Source organism: Corvus moneduloides, chromosome 12 (genome assembly GCF_009650955.1).
Source record: "Corvus moneduloides isolate bCorMon1 chromosome 12, bCorMon1.pri, whole genome shotgun sequence".
Taxonomy (NCBI): Eukaryota; Metazoa; Chordata; class Aves; order Passeriformes; family Corvidae; genus Corvus; species Corvus moneduloides.
The window spans coordinates 17,675,537-17,693,105 of record NC_045487.1 but is presented as its reverse complement, the minus strand read 5'-3'; the positions used below and the strand labels follow the sequence as shown (position 1 = coordinate 17,693,105).

The following is a 17,569-nucleotide window of genomic DNA, read 5'->3' as shown; positions in this document are numbered from 1 at the left end:
CCCGCCCCCGGGTCCGCCCGGTGCCCACCCCCGCCCGCCCTCCCTCCATCCCGCATCCCTCCCTCCGTCGCTCCCGGGCGGCCGGAGGAGATGCCCCGGCGCGGAGTTGGCGGCCCGGGTGCCCGGCACGGCCGCGGGGAGCGAGCGGCGCCGCCGCCCCTGGAAAAGTTGTGTGTCTGCCGGGGGGAAGGCGGGCAGCGGAGGGAGGGGGAAAACCACCACCCCAAAGTGCTTACACGAATTTCCCAGCGCTAGACCTGCCTCCGAGATCAGCCCAATAAGAGCTGTCAGGGGAGGCTCCCGGCTCACTTTTCCACATCGCTTCACAGTTACGTTTGGCAGGCAGGCAGGCACGATAGTGCGCTCAGCCCCGGAATTAGCGGATTTATTTGGAATATCCCTGCTTTCCTGGAGACGTGCGGCTGCCGCTGGCTTGTGCGACGGGAGAAATTAATAACTGCACTCCGGCATGCAGGCACAGAGACCCGGGAAGCCCAGCAACCAGCGGCTCCGCCAGCATCGGCAGCCTAGGAAAGCATGAGAAGAAAATCTGGAGAACCCTGCCTGTTCCCAGGGACTGGCTGATGTTTTTTTACCTCATCCTTTCAATCCGTGCGTGAAGTGGCTGTGGGCGAGCGGCTCCCTTGCTCCTTGAAAGAGTGAGTATTCATTTTATTCAGACAATTTGCGGCTGGCTGGCAGAGGGCTCTCTCTCTGTGGGTTTCTGGCTGACTTGGGCTCTGTGTGCGTGCGAGGTGCGCTGGGCGAGCGCCTTCCTCGTCCATAGGTGCGGTATTAGGCTGAACCGGGGTGCTTCATTAAGTCGGATGTTTGCAAATTGCCGATAATGAAAATGTCGTAGGATGCTTATTAGTATTTTATTATTATTATTATCATTATTCTCTCGGGAGAAGAAGTGGTGGTAATTGTATTTGTCTTCCCGCTTGTCGGTGGTTTTTTTTTGGGGAGGTTATTTTTCCTTCCGTTCTACAACCCTGCTTTAAAGGATCAGGAGGACTTTGGATCACAGAGAGTTGCTTCTAAGGCTGACGAACCCGTTTTTTCTCCTTGTTTTCTTATTTAGTACAATAAGTCTCTGGGCTATTTCACTGTTGAATAGATGCAGGGCTGCATTCATGCATTGAAATAGATTGCAGTTTTCGTGCTGAGAATAAAAATCACCCACCAGCCAGATATGTAAATGAGGGAGGAGGAGGCTGGAAGAACCTTGAGGGGGGGAAATCCCCCTGATTTATCATCACCTTCCCTCCCCCCCCCAAAGATTTGCACCCCCTAAGTAAGTAAATAAATAGGAATGGCTTCATAGCTTCCTTTCCTACTTTGAGAGAGGAAAGCATCCCATAATTGCTGCTCTTCTTCTTATAAAGCTGCGGTGGGGATGAATCTGTGGCCATAACTAGCCAGGAGTCATCCCTGTCCCACAAGTTGTTTTTCTTCCCGTCCTTTGGCTGACTAAACAGAGGATGCACCCAGCTGAAACTTGGGAGAGGGAGAAAGCCCCTTAGCCCCAGCCACTCATTTGCTGCCTCGCTGCCAAGGCTCCCAGAGCAGAAACGCAGGAGCCTGTGGCCCCCTGAAGCTGCTGTTCCACTAAACGCTTCATCTTCTCTTTGAGGAAGGCAGAGGAGGAACACATCCTTCTATTCTGCTTGGCTCCAGTATGTGCTGGGTAGCAGCATCCCAGTCGGGAGCCCCGAGCCGCCAGACAGCATCCCTGCTCGGCAGCACCAGCGCGGGGCTTGGCTGGGAGGCACTGCAAGGCTCCAGCACAGAAGCCTGTGGCAGTTTCTAGGTGGGTAATATAAAAGAGATTAATTCAAATCCTTGTTTAGACTCTGCCTACCGCCATGAAGGTGACACTACTTAACACAGGCAGGAATTCCTTTGCGGTTCGTCGCCGTTCGGTCATGTCTTGCATTTGTCTCAATTCAAACAGTTTGCGTTTAGTAGCAGACTAAATAGAGTGGAATCAATCCAAGCTGGCGTTGAACGGCGCTGCACAAACCTGCTGGCGTTGCCAACAGGTATCAAACTGTACCCTCGCTCTCCTCCCTTTCAGACAGGCACAAACACACACACTCTGTTTCATGCAAACGAGTCTGGCTCTCTTCTCTGAAAGGAGAAGAAACACTCATACAACTTTTATAAAGGCTGACACCTCTAAGCAGCCAACTTGATCCCATAAACGGCTCGCCCGTCGTGGCGCTGGGTATCGCAGACAGGTGTTTTTGGGAGGCGCTGATTGCAACTACTCAAATAAACGTTCACTGTTTATTGTTTCCAATGTAACAGGTTAGCGCTTAATGGAAGGGAAGTTAACAGCTGCTCACTTCAGTTTCAATTAAAGAATAGAGCTGATAACTCCCAAAGCTATAGATAAAAATCCTCTTAACTTCATTCACTCTCTTTTGGAAATTCTTCAAGAGTTTCTCCGCAACAAGGATAAGGAGAAATATGCAGTGCTCTTGTATGAATGGTATTCCTCCTCTATGTTCAATACCAGACTGCTGTGAACAAGTACAGACTTGACAATTGGCTTCTCAGTAAATATAAGCAAATAATGAATAAATTCAGAAGACTGGAAAATTACCCTCATGTACATTTTACCCACCTTAAATAAAATGATGAATCCTCTAGAAGAAGTTAGTATTTGGCATATTTCACACCCATAAAATCTGCTAACATCAGAAGCCAAAAGCTCTCTGTGGTGTTACCTCCCAGCCTAATTGTATGCATGTTAGAGACAGAAGAACCTTCGGAAGTGGTTATTATGTGATATTTTCTTCCTTTAAACCTTATTGTTCCACTTCACTGCTTACAGAACGAGCACAGCTTGCTGGTATCTTCCTCCTAAGCTATTTATTAACTCCCTCTTTTTTCCAAACTTGCATCCTGGCTATGGAGGACTTTGTTTTCCATGCTTACTTGTAAGCTGAGGGCCTTCAGTGTCCTTGGAGATCGAAGCATTTCATGTAAGTTGGTTCTTAAATTATCCAGGTGAGCAGTTTGTTAACTGGGCAGGCTGCTAGCCAAGAAACTAACTTTGGACATTTTCTTCAATATTAAAAAATCAATAACACTCTGTGTGCCTGCTTAACAAATGCAACTGGTTTTAATAAGAAGTATGGCTGTATATGACAGCTACCCCTTTTATGTCTTTTGTTAAAAATGAAAGAAGTTTTCATCGCTGTGAGGTGAGGTAGAATCCTCCCTAGATGAAGTCACTCAGTGCTTTTTCAATGTTCTTTAGTCATTCCCATCAGCTCCTGCTACTGAGGTCCAAAACAGAGTTGTAAAGGGGGAAGCAGTCTCACAATCATATTTAAATTCACTTTTCTGTGTATTTGTAATAATTTGAATTTTTGCCATTTGTGATCTTCTGGATTTTTCCAATAACACTGCACCTTTATCAAATCAATTTAATCGATCCCTGGGCACTTTATTTGCACCACTGTTAACATATGATGCATTGTCTTCTCTGAAAAAAATATCCTTCTCCCTTCTTCAGGATGTAGAACCATTTCAAGTGAGAACCCACAATCGGCCGTGGACATAGATTTAGGTCTATTGGTCCCTGAAGCACGTCTTGAATTTTCTTTCTGTTTCATCTCACACAGTTGCAGATTTCATCTTTTTAAATCTTCCTTTAGGAAGACCATTCCCACAGACTTTAGCTGGGACTTTTTTGGACATTTATTGAAAATAGGGGCCTGGAACCCACCCACTTGACTCTTGGTATGCACAGATCATTTAATTTCCAAAACTTGAGGGACTTCAAAGGGAGAGGAATACTGGCCTCTGAGATTATGGACAAGAAGGAATGTGAACATGTCCTATAATTTCTCGGAGCTGTGTATTTCTAAGTGATGATTGTGCATGTTCTGTAACAGAAAGCTCATGCAGGAATTTTTATAAATCCCCCATACCCATCAGATACCCCATATCTCAGCAGTATTCCTTTTCTATTTTAATATTATTAGAGCCTGACCTACTATCAATACAATTGTATGCTTATAGTATACATTAAAGTGGTATCATAAGAGTCTTTCATCTATGAGTATAAAATAATAAAACCTAAATCCTTTCAGTGGGAGGCAAATGCTATGGCAATTTGAGCTTGGAACATTTTAAGCATCATTGCTACCATAAGATCACATCAATAGAATTAAATTAGATCATGGAAACTCAACATTTTTCTTAGTGTTGTTGCCATAGAAAAGGTGGCTCGCTTCAGAGCTTTCTGAACATAACTATTTGAGCAGTAGACAGACAGAGAACAAAATAAAGTCCAATTTGAGATTTCAAATGTGTTTCTGTATATATAGACACACATTTATTTTGTTCTAGAATAAAATTGCCTTCTTTGTTCTAGAATCTGTTCAGCATGTTTCTCATTTTGTCAACCACATAAATAACATCAACTCAGTGGCATTTCAACTACATTAATAAAATTTTGTTCCCAAAATACATTGGGTACTGATGGTACCTGGAGTAGTAAATTCAAGCTGAAAAGAAAAAAAATTATCTGTGAACCAGTTCAGTCACCAACAGATAGTCTTTTAGCTGGAGTCAGATGCTATAAAATCTGATTTCCACCTGCCTTAGCCATGAGAGCAACCTTTATCCATGGGTTGGTTGCAGTGATAGCACTCATAGAATTGATTTTCCAAGGTGTTGATCATGATGTGTCTTGTGGAAATCATTTGAAATTGAGAATGGTGAGCACCCTGGCTCAGATTTGAGATTAGCAATGTCTCCCAGTCCCAGATCTGAGAAGGGAAAGCTCCCATGGGAAGTGTCTCCTGTACCCCGCAGTGCCCAAGCCCTAGACAAGCTCACAAAGGTGTTTCTCAGTGTCTTGTTCAGGCCTTTGCAACAGATGTGGGAGTTCAGAACATGAAAACAGTCTTGGCAGTATCTAGTTCACAGTTTCAGCTCTCTGATTTGGTGTCTGTTCACGCAAAGTGGCTTTTTCCAGGGAACCAAAGCTCAGCCTCATTTGAAGAACTCCCATAACCATTTACACTCATTTCCTTTGCAGTCACTGATGATCAGCATCATATGCACGTATTTTATTCATTTATGTTTTATAAAAAGATAAATATAAAACTTATATATTTTTATACATACATGTAATTCCCAAGCTCTCAATACTACTGCAGATGGAGCGCATGCACTCAAGAGGGAGTGCAATTCTCTGAGTTTTGCAACCCTTCAGATGTGAATCTCTCTTATGGATTAAATGTAACAGCCATGATTGCCCTTTAAGTAACAGAGCATCAAAACTTAATGTCACTGAAGTTTAGATTGAGTTCTGTGCTCGTGTCTGACCTTTAGTTTTTTGCGTGTTTCCGAAAGTTAGATTAAAACAAAGGAATGGGGAGAAAAAATCCCACAAAATCTCAGCTGGGCCACTCCAGAAGAAATAAGTTTAACATTGGAGAGCCCTAATTCTTTCCAAACAACTCATCTAAATTGATGGTAAAACTGCCATCAAATTCAGTGACGCAAAATTAGAAACCTTCACTTCTAATTTGGCATATCTCAGCAGAGGAGATTTGAGGTTTACTGCAGTCATACTGTAGAGTTAGAAAGGTCCAGGTATATTCAGATTTTTTCTTTTTAAAAATTTTTAGTGCACATACACGTTGATGCATATGGCTGGAGAGTTTATGTGGCTTTCACATAATCATGATGCCCAGTCATAATTTTAAAATCTTAGTTTAATCAGAACACATGTCAGGAAAACGTATGGGTTTTTCCTTCATTACTATGTTTTGTTCATTTCTGTAGAGAATACCTAATATTCATGAAACAAAACCAATGGAAACGAAAGTTCTGTTGTACCTATTTATATATTAAAAAAAAAAAAAAAAAGACTGAAAAGCCCAGAAAGCAAGATATTTATGTCCTCCATTAATATTTAAAGTTTTTTTTTCAGGAAGCACAGGATAAGCACATCCCAGCTGCTGAAAGTCCCCTGATAAACAATGCCCCAGGCAGAGCACAGTTAACACCTAATTCTCTGTCACAGGCCAATCTGTTTGCCATTTTATGAGCTCAATTCATGTTGAGCACAAGTTGCCTTTTTTCCCTTCTCTCCTTTCAGAGTGATAGAGGTCTCAAATTATGTAAGGCACCTTCCGAGGAGGGAGCAAGGGTGTGACAGCTGGGGCTGGCACGGGCTGAGGTTGTTCAGCCTGTGCAATGCAGTTCTATTTCAGTCAGAGGAAAATCGCTTTAATCAGTGGACTGGAGAGAATAAAAATTACTTCAGATCACTTCTTCCTCTTTCTATAGGATGGAAAAAGTGCTGATGTGACTATTTTTGTTTGTTTCTGGACCACTCTGGAAGTCTTGTCTTTCTTCTCTGTTTTGAACCTGTTTTGAGATGTTGTTCTGACACACATCAGAGGAGTGTCTGACTCCCAGAAACCCAAACCTTTCTTTTTGCCTAAGTGTAAGAAGTTGATAGGGAAAGTTGCAAATACCTTTTGTTTTTCTGTAGAGCTAAAATAGCTGTATTGCCATTTAATGCCTATTGCTTTGGTATCAGCTGTCATGAAAAAGGAAAAAATCCACTCCAAAAAAACCCCAACCCAATCAAACAAAAAGCTCACACAACCAACCAAAACCAAAATGATCTTAAAATATTGTAAATACTTATTTCATTAGGGAGGAAATGTCACCTTCAGCTTCAAACTGTGGAGCACATGCTGTCTCTTTGTCCTGTACCTGAGCATGTGTAGCACACTGGAAGTCCTGGGCACTGCACAGTGAAAGGAATAATAAAGAGTAAAAATAGTTTGAAGGTTCTGACGACACCCTTGGTGGGTTTCTTTAAAAGCATTCTGGTTCCATAAAGTAGTGGCTGCTTCTGGAAAGACTGACAGCTTTATATAAAAAAAGTCTGAGCCTTGGCAGCTTTAAAATTGGCCCATATTGATTTTACTATCGAAGAGTAATAAAAATAAGAAATTTTATTGATACCAAGAGAAGTAGAACAATAAGCATGATAACACTGGGTCAAGATACTCTTTTGTGGTTTGATTTTTTAAGAAAGGGTTTCCTGATAGTAGTTATTTGTCAAAAAATATAAAAATTTACGTAGACACATAAAACAGACTTTGTAGATATGATAAAGTATCATGTTAAACAGTCACATAATAACAAACAATTTATTATAATATTGAGATGTATTTCAGTGTGATGGATGTTGTCATTTTCTCTTTATCCCAAAGCCTCAGTGAAGCAGTGTAATGACCTATATCCTGTAGCAGCTTCATCTCCAGTCCAGAACACCAGTTATGGTGTTTCCCAGTTAAAGCACCAAAGTAAAGGAAAGAAGAAGAGGAATTTATCTTAGAAAGACTTTTCTAAACCTTCCTTCCCTCTGCCTCTGAAACAGACCCCTAAAACTGAAGTAACCTGCTCTTGGTAACAGTAATCTTCTAGATAGATGAATGAATCCTTCAGTGATTATTTGAGCTCTAAATGTTGAAGAAACTTTCAGCATTTCTGTAGATGTGTGTATCCCTGCATGTCCATATTTTCCCAGTGCATGGATTCTCTGAGCTATATCTGATGCAGGGGCTAACATTGTGCCTAAAACAGTCCTTTAGCATTTTACACAAGCTCAGGAATTCATTTAACAACCTAAAGAACTGTGCAGAAGTCTTTAAAAAGAGTAGCAGAGCATGACTAAGCTTAAAAAAATAGAGTGACCTATCTTTGCTCACTGAATTACTCTGTGTGTGGGCAGGGCAGAACACCTAAGACAAAAGCAGGAGAAAGGTGGTGCCTGTTGCCATTGCTGCTGAAATAAATAATGCTTTGGGAATCTGCTTTTGATTTCCCAGGCAGACATAAGCAAATTGCCACAAGCAGTACATCAACATAAACTTGGGCAATTGATTTGCACTTGGATTGGCAGGAGCCTCTGACAGCACAAAGGATTCCTCGTGCTGCTGCGATAGCAGAGTTCGTGTAACATTTCCTATCTCATTTCCCTCCCCGTGCAATTTCAGGTGCATGGCCGAGGGAAAGGATGTGTGGATAATGCTTTAATGCTTTTCTGTGTTCCAGCTAACTTCAGGTGACGTGGCAGTCCCTTAAAATCACTGTTAGTGAAATCTAGTGCAGCTACACGGGGTAATTACGGTTTGCAGCAGTGCCTGGGCCGTGCCTGGCCCAGAGTGTGGCTGCTGGCTCTGTGCTGCATCCAGCCCCTCTCCAGGGCACTGAGGTGTGCTGGGTCACAGGAGTTCCCTCTTGATTGAGCCTGGTCTCAGACCAGCACATCTGTGGGAGAGGTTTCTGCCCCTAAAACCTGCCAGCATCAGTGAACAAAACCACGGCAGATTGCCATGGTTGGATACCAGGGGTCCATCAGACATTTATTTAAGTAGTTTGCTGTACCTAATTGCTTGTTTGTCCTCTTCTCCAGAAGTTTTCGTCCACTCAGTTTTGTTGATTCAACTATTTCTCTGCTCTCTGAAGCATATAGTGAAACTTCATATACTTTTTGTCAGCACAGTTGTTCTTAAAACTTCCTGCTGCTGTCCTATGGTTGATGGGCTCCTTAGTTCTGAAATGATCTGGGTTAGAATCTTGAAGGAAAAGACTTTTTGGAACACAATTTTGCTGCAAATTATTTTTGCTAACCCACATTTCAGTGGCCTGTCTTACAGTGTTGATTGCAAATAGCACAGCTGCAGGGAGAGTAAACGGCAGTGGAGAAGGAATGGGAATGTGTAGCTTGCATGTTGTGGGGGTTGAGGGGGGGTAAGAGCCTCTTAAATGAAAATTGCTCTTGGTGGAATTATAGCATAAGCAATGGCCTAACTCAGCTCTGTCAAAATGATTTGGTTTTAAAAACACCTTACTATTAAAGGCGTTTAAGTTAACAAGATCATTTTGACAGAACTGGGTTAGGGAGTGACTGCACGCGCAGTTCTGCTGGCAGATAAGAGGCAGGAGAGTCTAGCCAGGGCATGCAATGGCACTTTGCAGTGGGCACTGTGAGCAGGATCTGAGCCACTGCCATGGCAGCGGGGCTGATTACAGCCTCACTCTTCATCTTGCTCTTAGGTGAGGAATTGCTTCTTAATTTGACTGTTTTGTGAGTGAGTAATCTTTACACAAACGAATAATCCACTGAGGAATAAGAGTTATTATTTATGGCAAGAACTGTTCATTCCTTTGCAGAGGAAACATGAACATGCTGCCTATCCAAGGTGATTTAAATCAAGTTCAGGTACAATTTAATGGGTATGTACTGAGAACAGGATGAGTATGGAGCTCAGTTATGCAGGTGAGGATGACATGTTTATTTGTTGGATATGGTGTCTTGATAGTTCTGTTCTGGCAGAATTTGGGTTTGTTCTGCTTTAGTGACAAATTAGAAACCTTTACCACAGATCTCTTCTAAGTGAGAGGGATGGAGCAGCTCTTCTGGGAGGAGAAACTGTGAGAGCTGGCTTTGTTCAGCCTGCAGAGGAGAAGCTTTGGGGTGAGCTCAGTGTGGCCTTGCAGGGCTTGAAGGAGCTGCAGGAAAGCTGGAGAGAGACAATTGCCAAGGGCTGCAGGGACAGGACACAGGGAATGGCTGCCCAGTGCCCGAGGGCAGGGCTGGATGGGAGATTGGGCAGGAATTGTTCCCTGGCAGGGTGGGCAGGCCCTGGCACAGGGTGCCCAGAGCAGCTGGGGCTGCCCCTGGATCCCTGGCAGTGTCCAAGGCCAGGTTGGCCATTGGGGCTTGGAGCAGCCTGGGACAGTGGAAGGTGTCCCTGCCCATGGCAGGGGTGGCACTGGATGGGCTTTAAGGTTCCTTCCAACCCAACCCGCTCTGGGATTCTATGAAGAAGAGTAAAAAGAATTCCTACAAGTGGGACTGGTGCTTCAAGGCCTTTTATTATTGTTATTGAAAACGTAGGGCTCTGTTGTGCTGCTAAACAGGGATGAGTGAAGCAAAGACAATCACTCTTCCCACTGTGGGAAGGCTTCGCATCATTTTGCTGCTTTAGGTGGGAAAGGACCTTGTCTGAATCCTTGAGAAAGGGAATGAGGAAGCAAAAGTTGTAGTGTAGCCAATGCTACAGAGAGGTAAAAACAAACCTGAAAAGTTTAAGAAGCAAGAACAGTGTGACGTTAAAAAAAAAAAAAAAAAATATATATATATATATATATATATATATAAATTCAACAGATATTCCACACCTGTGGGGACAAAAAAAAATGGTAAGAAATGGCACTGGCTGGCACTCTCTAGGTAGTCATTAAATGAAGGCCTCTCATCAAGTATTTGAGGTTGCTTGCATTGTAATGAGGATCTGCTAATATTAAATTAACATCTAAGATAGACACTACATATTTAATGTACAAAATATAGTGGATCCTGGAAATTCTACCAAAAAAACCCTTTTGGGCAAAAATCATCAGTGCTTTTTTGGTATCTCTGGTATAACTCATTTAAAGAAAGCAGTATCCAAGGGGTTTTTTTACCTTAATAACATTTGTTTAGGAACTGATAAAATCCACCACAATGAAATAGTGAGGTCAAAGGGCTGAGATCCTGCATATCATCCCTGCAAATGAAATAATGAAAAAACTTTGCTGCGGTTCTTAAGACAAGCATCCATGTCTCTTGTGTGGAGAAACACTAGAGTGGCTCTAAAATCTTTTAAACTGAGATCATGGTGTAAATCAATGCACTGGCATTGTAATAAAGTGGTTTATTTGACCAGAGGAATATTCTGTGCTTTGAAAATGAAAAAAAAAAAAAAGATTTTTTTTTAGAAAGTTTTTTATCATCTTACTTTGCTTCTTTTTCAATGGGAAGTTTATACCTTCAACTACTTTAATTAACTTTATTAATCTTTTTAATAAATCTATTGCATTCCAGTGGTCACCTTTTAAAGCTACAAGATGATTTTAAAATGGTTGTAGTGAAATGAGCTCTGTCAGAAGTGCTTTCCTTCACTCATACACAAAATGAGCTTTATATCTCTGTAAGTGTCCGTTGCCATACCTGGCTCTGACTCTATGAAGGGATGAACTCACCGCTGTAACCTGCACAGATCTGAGTTCCAGAAGATGTCCCAGTGTGTGTGACGCTGTTTTCTGAAGCTGTGTGCTGGTCGTGTCCTCCTGTTAGGTTATAAACCTCTTCATAATCACTTTGTGTTGTCCTTGTACAAGACTTGTGCATGCTGTGGCTGAGTTTTATGAGCAGTGTTCCAAGATGCAAGTTTCTGTGAACAGAATAATATTTTTCTAAAACTCTATCACCACACAGAGTGGAAAACAAACCACTCAGCCTTATCGGTACTTCTCTATAGGCTGTGCATGGGGAGCAAAATTTAAGAATACGGTCTTAAGTTTCTGAAAACGTAAGGCAATTGTTTGAATCTCTGCTCCATGACATAGTGGAGCATTTTCTTTCATCCATTTGCTACATTAAAGACATTCTTTATATTCTAAATATTACTTTCCCCTCTCAGGCATGAATGGAGAACTAAAGCTGTTTTGTAAACATCTTTGCTGGATTAGAGTTGAACTAGAGTTGTATATATCAGACAGCGTACAGGGAAACCACTCAGAAGATCACTGAAGTTTTGTTTAAGACAACAGCCCAAGACCATCTGAACATGTGAAGATTAAAAGCAAAAATTTTACTTTCATCAACACCAGCAAAATCTTGATGAAGGTGGAGCACTGCCTCCACCCCTGGGGCCAGCACAGGAAGGACCTGGAGCTGCTGCACAGAGCCCAGAGGAGGCAGCAGCATGAGCAGAGGGATGGAGCAGCTCTGCTGGGAGGAAAGGCTGCCAGAGCTGGCATTGTTCAGCCTGCAGAGGAGAAGCTTTGGGGTGAGCTCAGTGTGGCCTTGCAGGGCCTGAAGGAGCTGCAGGAAAGCTGGAGAGAGACAATTGCCAAGGGCTGGAGGGACAGGACACAGGGAATGGCTTCCCAGTGCCAGAGGGCAGGGCTGGATGGGAGATTGGGCAGGAATTGTTCCCTGGGAGGGTGGGCAGGCCCTGGCACAGGGTGCCCAGAGCAGCTGGGGCTGCCCCTGGATCCCTGGCAGTGCCCAAGGCCAGGCTGGCCATTGGGGCTGGGAGCAGCCTGGGACAGTGGAAGGTGTCCCTGCCCATGGCAGGGGTGGCACTGGATGGGCTTTAAGGTTCCTTCCAACCCAACCATTCAGAGATTCTGTGAAATACGCTCTTGAAGGGCCATGTGCTTCTCTTTGTTGCTTAGAAAAGGTTGTTCTGGCTTTACTGGAATAATCTGCTGTCATTTCATACTCCCCACTGCTTTAGACTGTGGCATAATATATGAAGACAAAGTGCTACTGTGCCTCACCTTCTGGACTTCCCTGATTTCCATGTCTGCCTTTACATATGGCTTTTAATATGTTACCATAACCTGACTCGGTAGCCCTCTCAGCCCCTCCTACACAGCCAATCCAGAGGATCACAATTTAACTGCCAGGCACTTTCCAATTTTCTGTTAGCCAATGTATAAATTGCTGGGCCACACGTCTAAAATGCCTTCCATCAGCTCCCAGCCACATCCATGGTGTTCTGCTCCCAGGAATGGAGCAGAAAAGTAATTCCAAATTTGGTAAAGAAATTTGGGGTCATTCCCACCTCCATGCATTGCCCAAAGTGTATGCCCTAATTCACTGATAGAGCCTGAGTGAGACTCTGTTTCTCAAATAACTCTTACAAGGCTCCTGCTGGCCAGGTTGAGCTGTAGAGAACTTTATTCAGCTCGATAATTCCACACTGACCACATTCCTCTGCAAAACTGGGGAGTGCCAAAGTCCCATCGGATTTTTTTTTCCTTTGCCCTGCACTGCCCAACTTTGCTGTCAGTGCTCAAAATCTCACAGCTTTGTGTCCTCTGAGCTTGTGTAACTGTGCTCCACACAGGGCTGTTTCACTGAGGGGGTTTTAATGGCACGATCACTAATATTTCTGATGTGGTTTGGACTGGTTTGCCTTAAGGTATTGCTCAACACACAGCTACCGTGAGGACAGTCCAGTCACAGTGAATCTTGTGTATTAGTGTGAGTGGAGAGGACCTAAATTTGATTGGAGTAAAGGAAGAGTTAGAAGCAGGCAGTCTGGGGCAGGAACCGAGGAGGGATGCACTGAAATGAACTTAATGCTTTCCAAGGCTTGAGAGTGGCAGTGTGAAAACCAAATATCCTGTTCTTTCTTCGAAGAGAAATGTCTCTGGGAGCATCATATTGTTTTATCTCATTTATTTCATCTCTTTTAGAAGGCAGGCTGTGTAGATTAATTAGGAGTTGTTTTCAAAAAGCTTCTTGAATATGAAAAAAAGTGCTTTATTATTATTATTTGGTCCTGTTGATAAAAATAACTGTACCAGCTTGTGCTGGAAGAGTAAGGAAGTCATGGCCCATTTGGGGACTTTTTAAGGCTTTGACAGAGTGAGATGTAATGTGCAATTCTCTTTCTGGTGTGACTATTTCTGGGTCAAAAATCACTTTGTATATAAAAACTGAAAATCAGCTACAGACCCTTGTGTTTTCAGTTTCTGCCCCCCATTTTGAATTTAATCCTGGGTGTTGGTTGAAGGTGCTGTCTCTTGCTCTATTTTACAGTGGTTCTATTTCTCCTGTGTTTTGATTCTTGCTCCATTGCAGAAATCAGAAAAATCTGTGCCCTGGCAGGCACAGGCACCCACTCATCCAATCAGATATAAAAATGCATCCCATTTGAGCAAACCTAACCACTTCCACTGTGGCTGTTCCTCTCTTTTGATGCCTGCTACCACCAAACATGCCCCTGGAAATCTCTGTTTAACATGTGCCAGAAAGCAGCAGCAGCAAACTCCATTTAATTCCCCAGACTGAAGAGGCTTTTCAGAGGGTGACTGATGCATCCCATCATTAGACCGTTTTCTCCTCTTCCTTTTCTGGGGTTGAGAGAACGTCAAGACATTTAAGGCCTCTTTTGCTTCTCTCACATTTTCCCCAAAACTTCCCCGCAAGAGCTTGCTGTATTCTCTGATTCCTTTATTTCCACCCCATTTGGCAGTGAGGCCCATAAAGCTCCAGGTTCTCCTGTAATGGATATTCCCCTCATTCTGGATGCATTGTCAAAGCACTGCACTATTAGCTCACCATTCTTCCATGCTGCTTGAGAGATTGACTTTAACTTTGGTAGCAGCTCCTCTCCCCTTCTAACAAGACAAGTTTCTCACAGTTTCAGGTTTTCATGCAACAGATTTCACAGTTGCTTTGGCAATTACTGAAGTTTAAAAAAAAAATACTTTCTACATAGTTTGCTTTTAAAAGAACAGCTGACTTTTACTGGTGTTCTGCATGTTTTATACCATGAGTGTGTATGAACCTTAAAAAAGAACAACAAAACGCCACCACTCCCCCCCAAATAACCCCACAACTAAGCTCTCAGGATTTTCGTAGACAGGAAACACTAAGAGCTCATTTTGAAGTAGATGAAAACCAGCCTAAAACACCATGTAAGCTTAAAAATAGGCATTCCTCTCTTGCATGTGTAGTGGTTTCTCCTGAGATTGTTTGGATATGAACCAAAGAAAATGTATCAAGACTCCTTTCACATAACTCCCTAACCCTGTAATGCAGCCCTTCTCCTTGAGCCATATCCCATCTAGCTTTCCATGTGATCCATGGCTGCCTTTCAGGGTTTGTCCATCCCTCTGGCATCAGCCCTGCTATGTTAACTTGCCTTTTCTTTTCAAGGGATTTTTACACTGAGATGAAACCTGGTGTGACCTTCTAGTGCATCAAAGGGTGGGCAGAGAAAAAAGACAAAATGCTCCCAAGTGTCCATCTAGGAGAATGTCTTTGAAATAAAACATGACTGTGTTTTCTCTGAAAGTGAAGGAGAGGCAGTGAGACCTGCAGTGCAGATGTGCATAAATGAGCTTCCTTAGGTCCTGGTAGTGGGCTGGTTTGGGAATCATGGATTTCACACAGGATTTAGCAGTGCTGTTTCTCTGCTGGGCTGTGAAGGGTTTGCTGGGCAGTGGTGCTGCTGCAGAGAAGTGACAACTAAACAGGCAATGGGCTGCTGGAGCCTTGTACATTTAGGAAAGGTTTGGAGTTTTTTGTTGTGGAAGAAAGGAGAGTAAGAGTGAAAGAACATAATTTTGATTTGCGTATTTGACAGACTGTGTGTTTGTATTTGACCACATTAAAAGTGCAGAGTAGTGAGAAGGTTGGGAGCTTCTTCAGATGCCCAGATGAACTTCAAGGTTTCAGAATAGTCTGCTTTGGGAGGGACCTTCAAATTCATACTCTTCCAGCTCCCTGCCATGGACAGGGACACCCTCCACTAGACCAGGTTTCTGCAAGCCCCATCCAATTCTTAGGCCTAGATATTTTCCTAAGTGTGTGCAATCATTCATCTGGGTCTTCTCTCAGTGTTTCAGGCAATGAAAGAATACACTGAATTGATTTAACTATGCAATAATATCATGAACTACAAATTTAAAACCCAACTTGGCTTGTTTATGATGTAAAAGTAAATAAGATATTTCAGAATGCTTTCCTAAGCTCTTTAGTCACTGATTTGAGCTTTATTTTTTTTCCCCCCACCAGGAATCTTTAATGACTGGAAAACTCAATGGATCATGTTTTTATCATCTAAGCTATTTTTACATTGACTGTGCTGTAAACACATGGAGGAGCTGTAAGTAAATGTTCTGTACTGCATGATGAATTGGATTGCTACAGTCTGGAGGAAAGCAAAATAATAATTTCATTTCTGTGGTGATTTGCATAGCTTGTGGTACAATGCCAGAAAGACTAACGGAAATGCTTATGGATACATGGACTCCATTAATAATATTATGGATTACTGTCCTTCCTTCCATTTATATGGCTCCAATGAATCAATCTCAAGTACTACCAAGTGGATCCAGTACAGGACTAAAAAGGCTAAATGAAGAACAAAGAGTTTTGCATCGTTCCAAGAGAGGCTGGGTTTGGAATCAAATGTTTGTATTGGAAGAATTTTCTGGACCTGAACCAATCCTAGTTGGCCGGGTAAGGCAAGATTTGGTTTCTTTTTTTCTCTGAATGTATAAATGTGTAACATGAGGTCTACAGTAATTCGGACTCTTCTACAGAATTTAAGGCTGAGGTGCTTTGTGATTTCAAAGCTGTTCTCTAACATCCATAGATGTGTGCTTTAAATGTATGTGACTGTAAGAACGTGGTCTCCAAGTTAGCAAACCTGCTATTTCCAACAAAAATATGCACGTTCCATTTGTCAAAAAATCCCACAAGCATGTTCGCATCCTTTCTTTTATATCATTAGTCACCACTCCTCACCTATGTCAGCTGAAGAATTTTACCAAAGCAGCTCTTTATAATATGTTCCTGTGCATTCTAAAAGGTTATTACACGTATGGGTCATGTTCTATCTCCAGTCTGATGAATCAAATAGTTTACGCGTTGAGAATTTTTAAAAACAAGAACCAAAAAGGAAAGTGTGGACTATACAGCAAATTATGACATCCTAATTTACACTGAGGTCTATGCACACATATGGAATAACATTATTGCCAGGGATTTTGTGATTTACTTTCAAAGTTAGGAAGATAACACAGGGCAAATTATCATATTTTTCTGTGTCCCAGCTTTTATGCTGCCCTAAAGCTTTGCTTGTTGCCATGCATTAGTTTATGCTGTATCTCAGTGTGTTACCTCCAGTCAGTGAATCAGCCTTGCACTTGTATGAGCCATCTGTATCCACCAGGGATGAATTATCCTTACAATTACTCTTAGAAAAGAATGATCTGTTCATAAATGCATGTTTGGCAGTGAGCAGGTATAAATACCTAATTGTTTATCACTAAAGTTCAATTCCCGCTGAACAACCCAGTGCATTATTGTCTTATTAGCTGGTTATTGAGGTTGAGTAAAGAATCTAGACAAAATTATGGATAACAGCTAATTTCATGATAATCTTGGAATTTCTATGGATAAATGAATAGCATATAGTATAATATAGGGACTGGCAATAGCTCTGTCTGTTACTGAAGAGAACACAGATCAAGTGCATTCCTAAATCTTCCCTAGTGTAGCCACTTTCCAGGTGAAACTCAGGGTCAGAAGGTGTAATGATCTTTCTATTCAGTGACTTTTGGTGCTGTGTCAATTTACATTTATATCAGGTATTTCATATCTGTTCTCATTTGTTTCTCTGGGGTTAGTAACGTATCTCAATTTCACAGAGACAGCAAAGAGCATATTTCACATCTTAAAATGTTTTATTCAACCCGTTCTTCCTGGAATATTTTAGTCGAGCTTTTAAAATTATTCTGAGTAGCTGGGAAAAGTCTTGGGTTTGTACTTAGTAGTATTTTGATTTTCAGGGTATATCCAGGTCTAAATATTACTACTATTTTAAGGGGGTTTTTTTTGTGATTATATTATCCTGAATTGTTTGAGTCATTGGTGAATAGAAGTAGGTAGGTTAAACTAAGCCAAACCAAGGAAGACATTATCCTATCTTCTGCTGGC

The 17,569-nt window shown here is 42.2% G+C and overlaps 1 protein-coding gene across 1 annotated transcript in view; it reads left to right on the top strand.

The window, feature by feature from the left end:
* Positions 1–80: 80 nt before the first annotated feature.
* Positions 81–17,569, top strand: part of CDH8 (cadherin 8) — a 151,287-nt gene continuing 133,798 nt past the window's right edge. Inside the window, exons 1-3 of the mRNA XM_032121976.1 lie at positions 81–659; positions 15,641–15,731; positions 15,825–16,087. Of these exons, the coding sequence (XP_031977867.1) occupies positions 15,650–15,731; positions 15,825–16,087 (345 nt within the window). The 5' untranslated portion in view covers positions 81–659; positions 15,641–15,649. The remainder of the gene's footprint in view (positions 660–15,640; positions 15,732–15,824; positions 16,088–17,569) is intronic.